The sequence below is a fragment of the Carassius carassius genome, chromosome 26 (genome assembly GCF_963082965.1).
Source record: "Carassius carassius chromosome 26, fCarCar2.1, whole genome shotgun sequence".
Taxonomy (NCBI): Eukaryota; Metazoa; Chordata; class Actinopteri; order Cypriniformes; family Cyprinidae; genus Carassius; species Carassius carassius.
In genome coordinates, this window is record NC_081780.1 from 10,926,302 (window position 1) to 10,939,551 (window position 13,250).

General features: G+C 37.3%; 2 protein-coding genes across 2 annotated transcripts; both read right to left on the minus strand.

The window, feature by feature from the left end:
* Positions 1-496: 496 nt before the first annotated feature.
* On the minus strand, positions 497-5,322 carry LOC132105776 (L-lactate dehydrogenase B-A chain). The gene is made up of 8 exons (XM_059511168.1): positions 5,161-5,322; positions 3,400-3,535; positions 3,012-3,129; positions 2,632-2,805; positions 2,204-2,377; positions 1,907-2,024; positions 1,238-1,361; positions 497-1,104 (listed from the first exon to the last, which is right to left on the minus strand). Exons 2-8 carry the CDS (start codon positions 3,526-3,528, stop codon positions 937-939), a joined length of 1,005 nt encoding a protein of 334 aa, XP_059367151.1. The 5' UTR covers positions 3,529-3,535; positions 5,161-5,322; the 3' UTR covers positions 497-936.
* Positions 5,323-8,345: 3,023 nt separating this feature from the next.
* On the minus strand, positions 8,346-13,027 carry LOC132105775 (solute carrier family 25 member 3-like). Its single transcript, XM_059511167.1, has 7 exons — positions 12,738-13,027; positions 11,699-11,826; positions 11,408-11,587; positions 11,121-11,302; positions 10,136-10,308; positions 9,876-9,986; positions 8,346-8,867 (listed from the first exon to the last, which is right to left on the minus strand). The coding sequence occupies exons 1-7, from the start codon at positions 12,865-12,867 to the stop codon at positions 8,704-8,706; spliced, it is 1,068 nt and encodes a 355-aa protein (XP_059367150.1). The 5' UTR covers positions 12,868-13,027; the 3' UTR covers positions 8,346-8,703.
* Positions 13,028-13,250: the final 223 nt, after the last annotated feature.

Genomic DNA, 13,250 nt, shown 5'->3' on the forward strand with positions numbered 1-13,250 from the left:
CTTGGTTGAAAACTGTGGGTAATTATTTCAGGCACGCTTTGCCTGTTATTATGCTTTTTTTATTTCTCAATCATGGAATTTTATGGCGGACTTGCTTCACTGAGTTACTGTATTTGTGCAATAAACGTTTTATATTGTTTGATGGCTTTAAGTAAATCATATGATTGTTGACGGGTTAAGTTTTTAAAATTGACTCTAAATTAATCAAAAAAAAAAAAAGGTTTTGAGTGTCTTAAAATAATATTTTTTACTTACAGATATATAAGAACGTTGACAAAAATACTGTAATTTTCACTTATATATTTAAACGTCACAAATAAGACAATTTTTTTTAAATGACAATCAAAAAAATAATAATAGATCTATAAATCTATGTTTTATAATTTGCACATTTATTGTTGAAAATCCAGTAGGTTACACAGCTTTAGAAAAAAATAAAAATAAACCACAAAGTTGTACAAAATATATGTATCAGTACTCAGAGACCACAAAAACAGCCATTTGAAGTGATTTATTAACTTCATCTTGGACACACTCACATGATCATCACTTACAACATGATTCAGAAGAATGAATACATTTGTATCTATCTCACTTCAGTCCCTTCTACTCTTGACTTAAACAGAAAGACCCGAGAACGTTCCCTAATGATCTCACTAAATTATGTCTAGACAAGAGAGGTGTTGGTTCTTTCTTTATTGCCCACACAGAGTGACTTAGTTAACAAGTGCAAATGTGAAGAACCAAAGATGTTTCCCTTTGATCGTTCTCTTTAGAAGAAGAAAAATTCCAAAATAATGAAAAATTAACTTCAAAGCAACCGTGTCCAAAAGCAAGTGAGAAGAAAAGACAGACACAGAGTTAGAGAGAGTGTAAAGATACTGAGGGAGTGTGAACAGAGATAAGGAAAAGAGTGCATGGTGTCCAGCGGTTGATCTACAGGTCCTTCAGGTCTTTCTGGATGCCCCACAGAGTGTCAGCGCTCTTCTTCAGCTGAGCGATTTCTTCATCGGTCAGGGTCATGTTGATAACGCTGCCCACTCCGCTGCTGTTCAGCACACAGGGCATGCTCAGGTACACCTCCTCGCTGATACCATACATGCCCTACAGACCATACATTAGGAAACTTAAGTGATCACTATAACAAAGGTTCCCGATTGCTTCATTCAGTGCAGTTCTGTGATATGGAGGAGAATGTCTCTACTATGATGTTAAACTGAGTGTAAACTCCTCTCACCTTCACCATGGTGGAGACAGGGTGGACCCTGCTCAGGTTCTTCACCAGGGTTTCCGTCAGGTCGGCCACACTGAGGCCGATGGCCCAGTTAGTGTAACCCTTCAGCTTGATCACTTCATAAGCACTAAGAGAAGATGGCAGGAACTAATTAACTATAGATTTACTAAAAAAATAAAAAATAAAAAAAAACTCTGAATTTATTATTAAATATACAAGCGGGCGAATAGCACCTGGCTAGAAGAGATGGAAATACACATCTGATTAACACTAAACAATCTCATAAGACCACAGGAGAGGATTTGTGAATAATAGTGAAACAACGTGGTAGCATGCCCAAGTATTATTCATACTACATAGAACAAACATTTTAAAGGCTGCAAAGTAAGTTTAAAACTAAATGTAGTATCTATTAGAAAGTGAGTGTAGCTTAGCTACTTTTGGGAGATGTTCTCTTTGAACTGTTTTGGGTAAAAAAAGACCTTAACAAAACCTCCTTGTTTTAATAATAAAAAAAAGTTAGGATATGGGTTCGAACATTAAAATTCTGTCTGAAAATGATTTTTAATTCACCTTCTCAACAGCACTGTGGCTAACTAAAATGTATTAATCCATATTCCTAATTTCCAGACAGTCAGATAACAGATCCTATGTAATAGGATTGTGACTTACCTGTCCACTACCTCCTTGTGAACTTCCTTCCAGTTCTCGCCATCTTTATCTGTACCAATGTCAGGGTTGAGTTTCTGCAGGCTGACTCCAGCAACATTAGCTCCGCTCCACACAGCCACTGTGAAACACAAAAACAGCACTTTTGAGAATCAAATATGCTGTCAACAACTGAAACCGTGTCACATCATGCAGCAGCAGTTCACATTCATCCATTTTAATATTCGTTCTACTAGCACTTCCTCCTCTCTACACCCATTTTCTCTCATATTTTCCCCTTTATTCAGCTCCCTCTCTCACCGCTGGAGTCTCCGTGCTCTCCCAGGATATAGCCGTTGAAGCTGCTGGAGTGGATGCCCAGTTTCTCGGCCATGATGTGGCGGAAGCGAGCAGAGTCCAGGTTGGTCCCGCTGCCGATGACACGGTGCTTTGGCAGTCCGCTCAGCTTCCAGGTCACATAGGTCAAAACATCCACTGTATGAACACAGAGATCACCACAGTTACTATTAATACACTACGGGAACCTGAAATGCACACATTTAAAATGCCATTCATTTTTAGGAAAAAATACAGATCATTACATTTCTACAAATGAACTCAAATATTATTTAAACATAATTTGCTGCATCTGTTTGGATAATGTCATTTATTCACTTTGGTTGTGGTGCGGTACAGCAAAACTAAGCAATTCATTAAACATTAAGCATGTTGTGAGTGTGTTGGCTCACCTGGATTGGACACCACGATGAGGGTGCAGTCAGGACTGTATTTGACAATCTGAGGGATGATGTGTTTGAAAATGTTGACGTTCCTCTGCACCAGGTTCAGTCTGCTCTCACCCTCCTGCTGACGCACTCCGGCCGTCACCACCACGATACGGGAGTTAGCGGTCACAGAGTAGTCTGTCGGCCAAATAAAAATCATAATAAACATACACAGCCACTCTAAACTTTGGAAACATAATTAACTTGCATGAAGGCAAAATCTGCATTTACCACTGTTCTATGAATTTTTACAGTAGAAATCTAGTTTTAGTATATTAATATACTTAATCTGATCAAATTGATTTTTAAATAGTCAGTCCCATGCAATAAAAAGTGCATCCCACCCTTATCAGCCACAATCTTCGGGGTCTTGAGGAAAAGGCTGCCGTGTTGCAGATCCAACATCTCCCCCTTCAGTCTATCCTCCACAACATCAACCAACGCCAGTTCATCTGCAAGCTCCTACAAGTTAACATGAATTATTATTACTTGAAATACCTGACAATTTTTTGTATAAAGGTGTGGTAACAGGTGAAGGCGGAGTATTCAAATAATCTTCATGGGGAATGTTTTTGCCCTCAAGTGAACTCCCAATCGGGATTGACTCATATTGCAATAACTGGATTTTTCCAGTTAAACTTCGCAAATCAATGGTAAATGTGACCGCATATTTATTTCAACACCATAGAAGTTAAAAATAACCCTTTAGTGATAAAAGTGAGGGTCTCTTACCCTGAGCAGGATGCTGACGGCACAGGCCATGCCCACCTGCCCCACGCCAACAACTGTGACTTTGTTCCTGGGGGGCTCAGCGGGGCCGCTGGCCAAAGGGGTGATCAGCTTCTCCATTACTGAGGCCATGATCCAGCTGGAAGAATGAGGCAGATCTTGTTCACAATGCAAACTATTAGGAGCATACAATGAACAATAGAAAAGATTAAAGAAAATGACAGGAATCCGTGGGGTAAACATTAGCGGTGAAAAAAAATGGCTTTAAACTCGCCATGTCAGGCACCAAAGCTGGGTCAAGGTAACAAGGTCACCCTCAATGCGTAAACCATTACGCCATACTGACCAAATTACCCATATCCTGAGTTAAAAGCAGAGGCACACTCAGTAATATAACTAGCCACCGGAGTCAGGTCATTCTGCCCCCCTTTGCTAAACCTAGACAAATTGAAGGAAGTGTGAAGTTTCTACACATGGAACTTTATTTAGGCAATGTGTGTTCATATTAGTCAATGTCCAAGAGGAAAAAAAAGAAAAAAAAAAAAGAATGATTACTGATCAATGCTAACTGTAATTAATATAATGCATCTAAGAGACTTTTCTAGATGCCTTATGCAAATAACATTGTAATTTATGTTTAGACTCTTAGAATTCCATCCAATCAAGTTTATTACAGTTGACTAGACAAACCTAGTTAAGACACCACCAGACACAGTGGCTTATGAGCATGCAAAACCTGACACACACACACACACACACTTCACATGTGACACTAATCCTCAATGGGATCATGGAGATTATGTCAGACATTAGATATTATCATCTAAATTTATGTTAGGTATTGCCACAATAAAATGTATTAGTGCAATTCTCCCTGGCCATAACACAGTTACAACGTAACGGTCGTGCTTTTATCTCCAAACCTTATCTTGGATCGCTTCTGCTAATTAACATAACTCACTAGTGAATGAATGGAGAGCCTGTCATAAGCTGATATAATGTAATTACCACAAAACTAAATTATATGTAAACATTTGTTGCGTCATAATTCAAATAGTGATGTGTATTAAATATTAAAAACATTTAAATATTGTATAGCAAATATTACTTCATATTAAAATGTACACATTTTATTTAAAGCTAAAATAAAAATACTTTTTAACAATTAGATTAGAATATTTACTCTTTCGATATACAGTAGCAATTATACATAGATTGTTGCCATTGCGCACACAGAAATCCACATTAAAAAATAAACCCTATTATGACGCAACCGTCCTTATGACGTCCTTGACGATTCAGAAGCAGTGATTGCGTTCGAAAACAAACAGTAAATTGTAAAATCATGATGGTAATCGATCTGCTCTTATTTTAAGCGTCTCGAGTTAATCATACATTCACAGTTTGGCCTCCCTCCATCAGCTCTTCCTAAATAAGGCCAAATACAAGTTCAGCGTGCTCTAGGTTCCTCCATGTTCATGACTGCACCGCACATGCGTCCTTGGCTGCTCATCTAACACTTTAGAACGGAAATACGATAGTTACTTCACTTTTAATGGAACTAAATACGTTTAAACATCGAGATGTGGCGCACGGAAGCGTTGAAATCATCACTAAACAGCGCATTGATCCGCCACTCTTCAGTTTCAAACGACCCTGCTTTCATCGCATCACGACAATCGTTCAACACTTGCTGTTCGAGAGAATTTATTTAACTGAGGCATATGCGAAACAATAAAACAGCCATTCAAACCATATACCTACATTTGTTACAGGAATGTTAAATAAGTATCCTTAGCTGCAGGAAGGCCAGTGAGAGTCGCTGAGCACCAGAGAGAGAGCGCGTGCGTGCGTGCGTACGTGATCGCGAGACTCGCGGAGGAGCAGGATTTGAGCGTGCGGCGCTACGCAGAGAGCGTATGACCTTCTGTTACAAGTGCATGCGATGCCCTTACTGACATGAGGAATATGAGAACGACAGACCGGCCCACTTCCTCTTTGAGAGTTATGTCGAGGATTTCGTTGTCATCATAAAAATAATTCCTCTTTACTGACCTTGCACAATAATGGCATCTGTATTAATGCAATATATTCCACTTATTAGAGTCGTATCCCGATCAGCATGATGCAGTTAAATGTTTCAATGAGAACATTGCATTGAGCTTTCATTTGATTATGTGTAGGCTAATGTTGATTTGCCCAATAGACTCGCTGGAACTGCATGGAGGGGTTATGTGTGTTATGCAACCATGACCTGTAAAGGTTTTGAGCTGCCTGTAAACACATCCAGATGCGTGCAACAAAATAAGTGAAACTGGTGGTAACTCAAACATTAAAAAAATGCTTGCCTACCTTATGTAAAGTGGACATAGGCCTATCATGAGAAAGCAAAGGCTGAAATAAAACAAAACATGCTCTAATTTTGAAAACTCAAAAACAGCATGATACAATAAATGTATTTAATAACTTTATTTCATTTTGGAGCCAGATAGATAGATAGAGTAGATAGAATCAATGTTTGTGCTAATGTCAACTCAGCAACAGCCGTTTTGCTTCTCATGATCAAACAATACTTTTTTAACTCCTAAATATGGGGACCAATGAGGTTCCTGTTCCTCCCATTGGATTGTCCAATAAGAGCTTTCATCAGTCTGTGACATTTGAGCAGCCTTGACAGCAATGTCATTATTTGGCTAAAAGGAAGAATGTGTGTATAGTTATACATACATTAAACAAAGGAAAACAAGCCACTATAACAGCGCCACTATAAATACAAGGAAATTCAAGATTCTTCTATTTACTCTCCCTCATGTTGTTCCAAACTTGTTTTACTTAAATAAGTGATTTCTCGAAAATTCACATCTTGTGTTCCACAGAATGAAGTAAGTCCTACAGTTATGGAATGACATAAGGGTGAGTGAATAAAAACAATTATTCATGTTTTCCTTAAAGGCAATCAGCCATCAAAGAACGCTAAGCTCACATGATGTTTATCTAAAGTGTGTCAATCCTGCTGAATTTAGATTTTTGTAGTCTAAAAATAGCACTTTATCAATAACAAAGTACAAATACAACCTATCATCTCACTGAATTTAGTTATCAGATGCTAGTTGAGAAATTTTAAGTTAAATAGTTATCCATTGCCATGACTGATAAATGTATTTAGTGTCTAAACAGTGCAATGACTGTATACATCATGGGTACATCCCTCACTGCTATAATTCACCTCATTTATTCCCACCAATCAGTTAGCACAAACCCAACACCCATTCAAACAGTAGCCAACCACTGGCCTGCTTATTATCAGAGAGAAAGAGAGAGAAAGAGAGGTTTTTCTGAGGGTAATGAGGGCAGCTGAAACATGGGAAATGAATAGGAGTTCTTCCATAGTGACGTCTTGACTCCGAGTTGGCAAAAATGAAATATTGATATAAGTTTTATATATACATTCTTATTCATTATTAAGACCTGTAATTAATTTTCCAGTGCCTAGGCTCTTCAATCCCTCCCCTGGAATATTACAGCGGCTGTCAGTCCTTTGGTTATTAATGAACCCATGTGACCCGGCGAGAGGACTGCTTACTCTTTCAGACTGACCTTTAGGAGACAAGGGCTGTGATAATAGAGGGGGACAGACACATTAGCTCACACTTCCATGCACAAATACACAGAGGATGGTATTTGCTGGTGAAGCTGTTTAGGTTTTGATTGCTTCTTTTGGCCTAAATGTTCTGCTTTTATTGCCTTACAAAGTATTATAAAACAGCTGCTTGAACCCTCTATGCACATGTGTTCACTAAAGATAGCCAGTTGGACTAACAGTATTTTGCATTCATGTGGGTTTTGATTCATTTATTCATTCTAGTTTGTATGATTTATATACTAAAAGCAAAATAAAATCATGTGCTTTTAACACACTTTTGATGGCTTGATGCTGCATTACTCTCTAGGGAGGTGAAGGTGCATGTGGAGCCATTACAGTGTGAATGCATTTGTGGAGCAAAGGTTACAGGGAAATGCAACTTGGAACCCTGTGACCTTCAACCCTCAGCATCAGAGGCCTTGGAAGCAAACCAGAGAGCATTCATTTCTCAGAATTCAACTTCACGGCTCTGCCACTGCAAACCACATTAACAAGACAAACCAAATGGGATATAATGACAACAATAGAGCACACAAACACAGACTATCCCCATCCATCCCTCCCTCTCAAAAACTCATCCACTCTCACAAAGACGACCCAAATGTAGACCCACTCTTCGAAGTGAATGACCCCTCTCTGCTTGATGTTTCTCTGATAGGAGAGCTGTATTGAGGTCACGGGTCACTATTTTCCTGTTGCTTACATCAAGCTGATGAGAACAGAAGAGGAGAGAGAACGCAAGGGCATTGTGACATCACAATGAGACAGGATCTGTTCATCACTCTTACAGGCCACTCAAAGCTATCGAGACACTGTGGGTAGCACATCTCTGAATGTGACAGAAAAACGCTATGAAACATTCAGCAATGAAACTAATGAGAAGTGTATTCAGATGATATTCCAGAGCAGGAGTTTACATCTTGTTTGCCCTTTGTTAGCAGAACCAGAACAACCTAAAATGTTTACTTGTATTTCTCATGTAATTTTTTTTTCTTTTTTTTTTAATTAGCATTTTAGATTTTTTAAAGATCATGTTATTATAATATTTCATTCTAATTCAGTATGTTTTTTAACAATACAGTTTTATTTAATTGATCTTTGCACTAGTTTTCATTTTCAGTTTAGTTAAAATTTTTATCTTTTCATCTAACATTATTTTACTTCAGCTTTATTTAACAAAAACATTTTAATTTGTTTTAGTTAACGATAACAACACTTAAACCCTGTTCTATTGTATAAAAATAAGCCTATATATTTAAACCATATATAAAATATGTGCATATAACATTCCATAATTTCAGAAATCTTTTTATAATTCTACACATAATGACAAAACACTTCTACACTTCAACAATTCTATTTCTAGATGATACATACAATAGTCTTTGTAGATTTAGTTAGTTTAGTTACATATTGAGAGCAAAACAGTTTGACAAAACACATAGGAGTCACATAAAAGTCAACAGATGTTTAGTGTGTGATTGATTTTACTCTAATATTCATGCAGACATACAGTGACACTGGGAGCATCTAGTGATCATTCAATAGTGCTTTCTTCAATGATAAACACTCCAGAGACTGTGGAGTTTATTGGATAAGTGGTGAATGTGGAAAAATCTTTGCCGTTCTTTAGTTATTCAGGATGTTGTTGATAAGAAAGGAGTCTAGTAGTCCAGGAGACCCATCTTCCTCTTAAGGGACTCGGGCATCTCAGGGGGCGGTGGACGGGGCAGACGGAAGTACACCTTCACTGAGTCGTAGATGAACCACTGGAGAGCGGTCAGTGTGCCAATCATAATGATTCGAGCAAAAAGACCCTTCCACAAACCTAGGGGAAAAACATGGCACATATGAACATACATTACACAAATATAGACCTGTTACTATAAGCGGTGCTTAGATCTCACGACACGCAAACATGCCAATAATTAACCATCTGAGATAAAAGGACAAAATTAATTGGTCATTTTTGATTTCTAATGAGATCCCTATGATACTGAGCTGACCTAATGGGAATAAGTCCAGGAACAACAGCCTCCTCTTTTGGTGATAAAGAGTATAACACCCATCCGCAACCTCAGTGAAATGTTGCTTCGAGGTCTAAAGCTTTTTATGAGCAGTTTATGAGCAATATAATAACATTAACCATGTATAAAAAGTTTTTAACAATATTATACAAAGCCATGCTGAAGATACATGCCTGAATAGCTTTCTGTCTTTTGAGGGCAAAATTGATATAGTATAATCAGTTTAATTACCGTAATAAAAAAATATATTCTGCTAAACACAAATCAATCAATCTACCACAAGGAAGTCTTTTGACATAAATTGCAAATGCTACAGTATACATCTGTATCTTTTATATTTATTTAACATGATCATGTTTAACTGGGTATATGCTATGAAATAGTTGCTTATTTTATATTGTTTGTCATAAAAATAAAGATCAAGCAAATAACAAACTTTGTTTCAGTTGAAATTGTCCACAAATTGGTCACGTAACAACAACGTTTTCTTGGAACAGAGCTCCGACTGACCCCTTACTAATGTGACAGCAAAGATGACAAAGAATAATAATTGCTATTTTTAATGTACGTCTTTTTGTTTGGTCAGTTGTGTTATTCTGTGGAGAAATATTATTTTATAATGGCCATTAAAATGTATAATCATTTTATGTTTATGAATGTATTTATTTGGTAAGTAATCATGTGATAAGCAAGACAGTGTACAGTATGCTGGACATTATGGCAAAACAACCCCCTCAGGTTTTTTTCTTTGTTATTTGATCAACAGCTGTTGACTGTTAAATGTTATAAATAGGTATATGCATACTCACCTGCGGGTCCCAGCCTTTTCACCACCTCAACAGCTGAACTGCCTTTCTCTTTATTCAGTAAAGACACCACAGAGTCAGCGGGATGGGACACCACAGCACAGAACACGCCAGCTGAGGACAGACATACAACATACAACACAGCTTAGAATTATTTATATCATTTGGGGCAAACTTAAGCCGGCACTCTCTACAGAGAAATATCATGCTAAAAGGTATGTCTAAATGTTTCTAAACTTGTATCTAAGGGCCTAACAACTTACCAATATAACCAGCAAGAAAGGTCACCACCAGCTGCTCAGGTTTGGAGCACTCACTGCGTGGTTTTGGTACTATGTACTTGTACAGCATCTCCACGGTTCGCTCGAAACAGGCAAACTTCATCATGGTGTATGGGATCTGCCTCAGCCACAAGGGATAAACACCTTTATAGAACCTAGACAGACAAAGCCACAGACAATTAAGACTCCAGCAGAGTACTGTAATTTTTAAGAGTGTAATGCAGTCATTTTGGTGTAGTTTGGTCAGCCTTAACCCTCTACTGGTCTTTGGTCATTTTATAATTTTATACATTTGACAATATATATATATTTTTTATTTTATTTATTTATTTATTTTCATTTTTAACTTCTTCAGAATGGTACTAAATTAGATTGTTGTGGCACTTGATAACTTTACAAAGAAAGGTTAAAGGGTCCCTTGGGATTTTCTTGGGTAAAAATGACCGTCATAGGAAATAAATTAGAAATATTGAAAATACAGAGCAGTTTTCGGGGCTCATAATCTACAAATCAGCGACGATGTTGCAGTCTTTGATAATGACTATATACATTCAAACACAAAACCTAATAATCATAAACAATTATATCTGAAAATACTCTTATAAGCAAATAGGGCATACACAGAACTTTGTATAGATTATATATAGAACAATATTGTTTTATACATCATATAGCCCTATATATACTTTTAGAAAATACTTTTGCTTCATTTTAACAATGTATTAATTTGAAAACAATATAAATTTGTTTATATCAATACTAATTAAATTTGTTTTGCATTATTTGATATAGAAATAAATGGTGCATAATTTAGAGGTAAATATGGTCTAGTACCATGAAATATGTATCAAGAATAAATATTACTGAAACAAAATATACCATTCATTTGATTAACAACAACAACAAAAAAATCTTTCATTTGGTCTCTTTAGACCTCTGAGGATTGTAGTGTGAAGTATCTACTCATGCTTTTAGCCCCTCCTCAGCATGCATTTTGGGGCCGCACTCTCTCAGGGTGTTAGCGTAGCCGGGCTGCGTCTGGATGCGCACTTTACATGCTTCCATAGGAGCCAGTGCAATATCGGCAAAAAATTCAGCGCTGGCAGATGCGGCCAGATACACTGATGTCCTCCACAAATAAGCATTCTCCTGCTCACCAGACCAAAACAAACAACAGCAGTCATCATAAACAAATATGCAAAAATATACGTGTTCTGGGACAGTCTTCTTTGTATCTTCAAATCAGAGACTCACCTCTCCAAGCATGTCATTGTACAGCACCTTAAAGACTTCATAGAAACCGAACTTGCAAAGGCCTTGCATTGAGTAACCAATGAATGTAGGAGCCCACCCTTTGCCCAGACCCCTAAAGCCATCCTCTCTCAGGGTCACTGAGAAACCATTGAAGATGGACTTGTACTTAACCGGGTCCACCTGGAGGAAAAACCAGAGTCTGGCTACAAACTCAAGTCAAAACCATTAGGTAACCTCTTTAGTTTTTACATATATAGTTTTAAAGTTACATTAGAGAAGCAAAACCAACACCTGTATGCGGCATTTAATGAGGTCGAGGGGCACGACTGCTGTGTGTGTGAGACCACAACTCAAAACCCCACCAAAGCCGCAGAGGGCATAATATTTATTTGACCCATATTCACAGCTCACATCTGCATCTGAGGGACAAAACCACATTTAACACCACAAACATTAATTCTGTCTGTGTGAGATAAAACAGAGGAAAAATACATTGAGCTTAAGTCAGTTAAAGCCAATTCAATGTGTTTGGAGCCCAAGGAAGTGAAATAAGATGGTGTTCTCAATGGCACAATCATAACAGATGAGTCTGATCCAGTTCACAAATTCTGAATGATTTAGTCATGAATCGGATATTGTGCCTTTCTCGAGTTCAACTTGCAGCAGTTAACACTAAATGACTGAATAAATTGAGTTTGACATAAAACTACTGCAGGAAACTTTATATATTCTTTACAAACCATTAGAACTACAATCAGGATGATTTTGCATGCTTTGTCCTCATTCACTGAAAATGGATAGAAGACACCACTTAGCACAAAAATTTCTCTCTCTGTGTCCCATGGAAGAAGGGCGAAAGAAGTATATAATTATATTTGGGTCAACTATTCTTTTAACAGTAAAAAGGTGTCCTTCATGTTCAAGTGCAATGTTTTCTTGAGAAAAGCGTCCATGAATTAACAGTCAATTATTACATGCTAAAGTCTATTTGCCCTGAGTGTAATCCTTGTGGAGGAGGTTAATTCTTTACGAATGGAATGATGTGCATTCTGACAGTCAGAGTGCAGTTTAAATATAATAGCATAATTTCACATTGTCACAACACCAATCACAACAATCTCTCCAAAACTCTTACAACACATAAACAAAAAAAACGACCTAAAAATACTAGCAAAATAAAAAATTCAGAGGACAAAATAAAAAAGAAATCAAAGAATTTTTTTTTTTTTTAAATATAAACAGACAAAAAAAAAATCATCTATTTTGGACATAAGTATACTACTTTTTGCAACCAACTTTCCAATTCAGGAGGTAAAGAATAACTTCTTACCATCATAAACTGCTGCAGCAAGTTTGCGTTTTATCTGCAAGCTCTCTTGTTGCTGATCTGGTTTAATGGAGAAAAGAGGAGCCTGGAAAGGATTCGACCGTGCCAGCTGTGTTATGGTAGTTGGGTACATTTTTACCAGGTTTACTGCTGAAACAGTCAGGTGACAATTAGAAGCAAACAGAAGTTAGCCTTTCTCGCATACATTGCTGAGAAACAGAATTTCTCTCTCATTCAAGTTATTCAGAAATTCATATTGAAAAAATGTGGTGCACTCACACGTCGATTGTAAAGAAACGCAGCGGCAGGCGAGTCTGAGACATCAGATGACCTCAGACTAAATCACCCTGGCCTTCTGTGACGTCATCACACGGAGTGAACACCAATCCATTTGAAAGAGGAGTTATGGGCCACACTAGCATTCATAAAAATAAAAAACCCCACACATTTATTAATTACACCACATTAATTTGCATCAAAGTTATTGGTGCAAATATGTGTCCAACTAAATTGTAA